Below are 615 nucleotides of genomic sequence, written 5' to 3' on the forward strand. Positions count from 1 at the left end.
GAAGAACCGGCGTGCCGGGCTCTCACCGCCCCAATCCAAGCTCCGTCACCCCAGCTAGACCCGTCCGGATCCCACAGGATGTCTTGGAGCAATGCAAAAGGGAAGGACAGGGGCAGAAAAACAAGTCTCCTCCCGGACTACCCCACCACGCTGATGGATTTGGCAAGGATTTGACCTTTGGTAGCAAAAGCCACATTTTTTAGGCACTGCCGGAGTCTTTTCGTGGCTGGGGCTGTCCGAACAAGCTGCTGGGAGTCTCCAACCCTGCAGCCCTGACCCCTCCAGACCGGTGCGAGAGGCAGAGTGCCGTCGGCTGCGGGACCGGCCTCTTGCTCAACCCTTATGCCTTCAGCCAGCTGCCGGCATCGCCACGAGCCCTTCTGCACCCAGCTCGGCCCGATGGCACCTCTCGGTCCCCAGCGTCACCGTACCTATGTGTCTTCTCATGTGCTTTGCAGGCAGCCGGGTCGGAGAAGGCTTTGTTACACTCCCTGCAGGAGAAGGGTTTCTCGCCGGTGTGGATACGGATGTGCCGCTTGAAGTTACCGGTGTGGGTGAACTCCTTCCCGCAGTCCTAGGGACAGAGAGAGACAGGTGCAGGCGCAACCCGTGACG

The 615-nt window shown here is 60.7% G+C and overlaps 1 protein-coding gene across 1 annotated transcript in view; it reads right to left on the reverse strand.

The window, feature by feature from the left end:
• The window catches only part of ZBTB17 (zinc finger and BTB domain containing 17), a gene marked incomplete at its 3' end in the record, with an annotated part of 4,638 nt that overhangs the window by 2,031 nt on the left and 1,992 nt on the right, over positions 1 to 615 (reverse strand). Inside the window, exon 6 of the mRNA XM_009700877.1 lies at positions 432 to 574. Within this exon, the coding sequence (XP_009699179.1) occupies positions 432 to 574 (143 nt within the window). The remainder of the gene's footprint in view (positions 1 to 431; positions 575 to 615) is intronic.

This window comes from Cariama cristata, unplaced genomic scaffold (assembly GCF_000690535.1).
Source record: "Cariama cristata isolate BGI_N322 unplaced genomic scaffold, ASM69053v1 scaffold23875, whole genome shotgun sequence".
Lineage (NCBI taxonomy): Eukaryota > Metazoa > Chordata > Aves > Cariamiformes > Cariamidae > Cariama > Cariama cristata.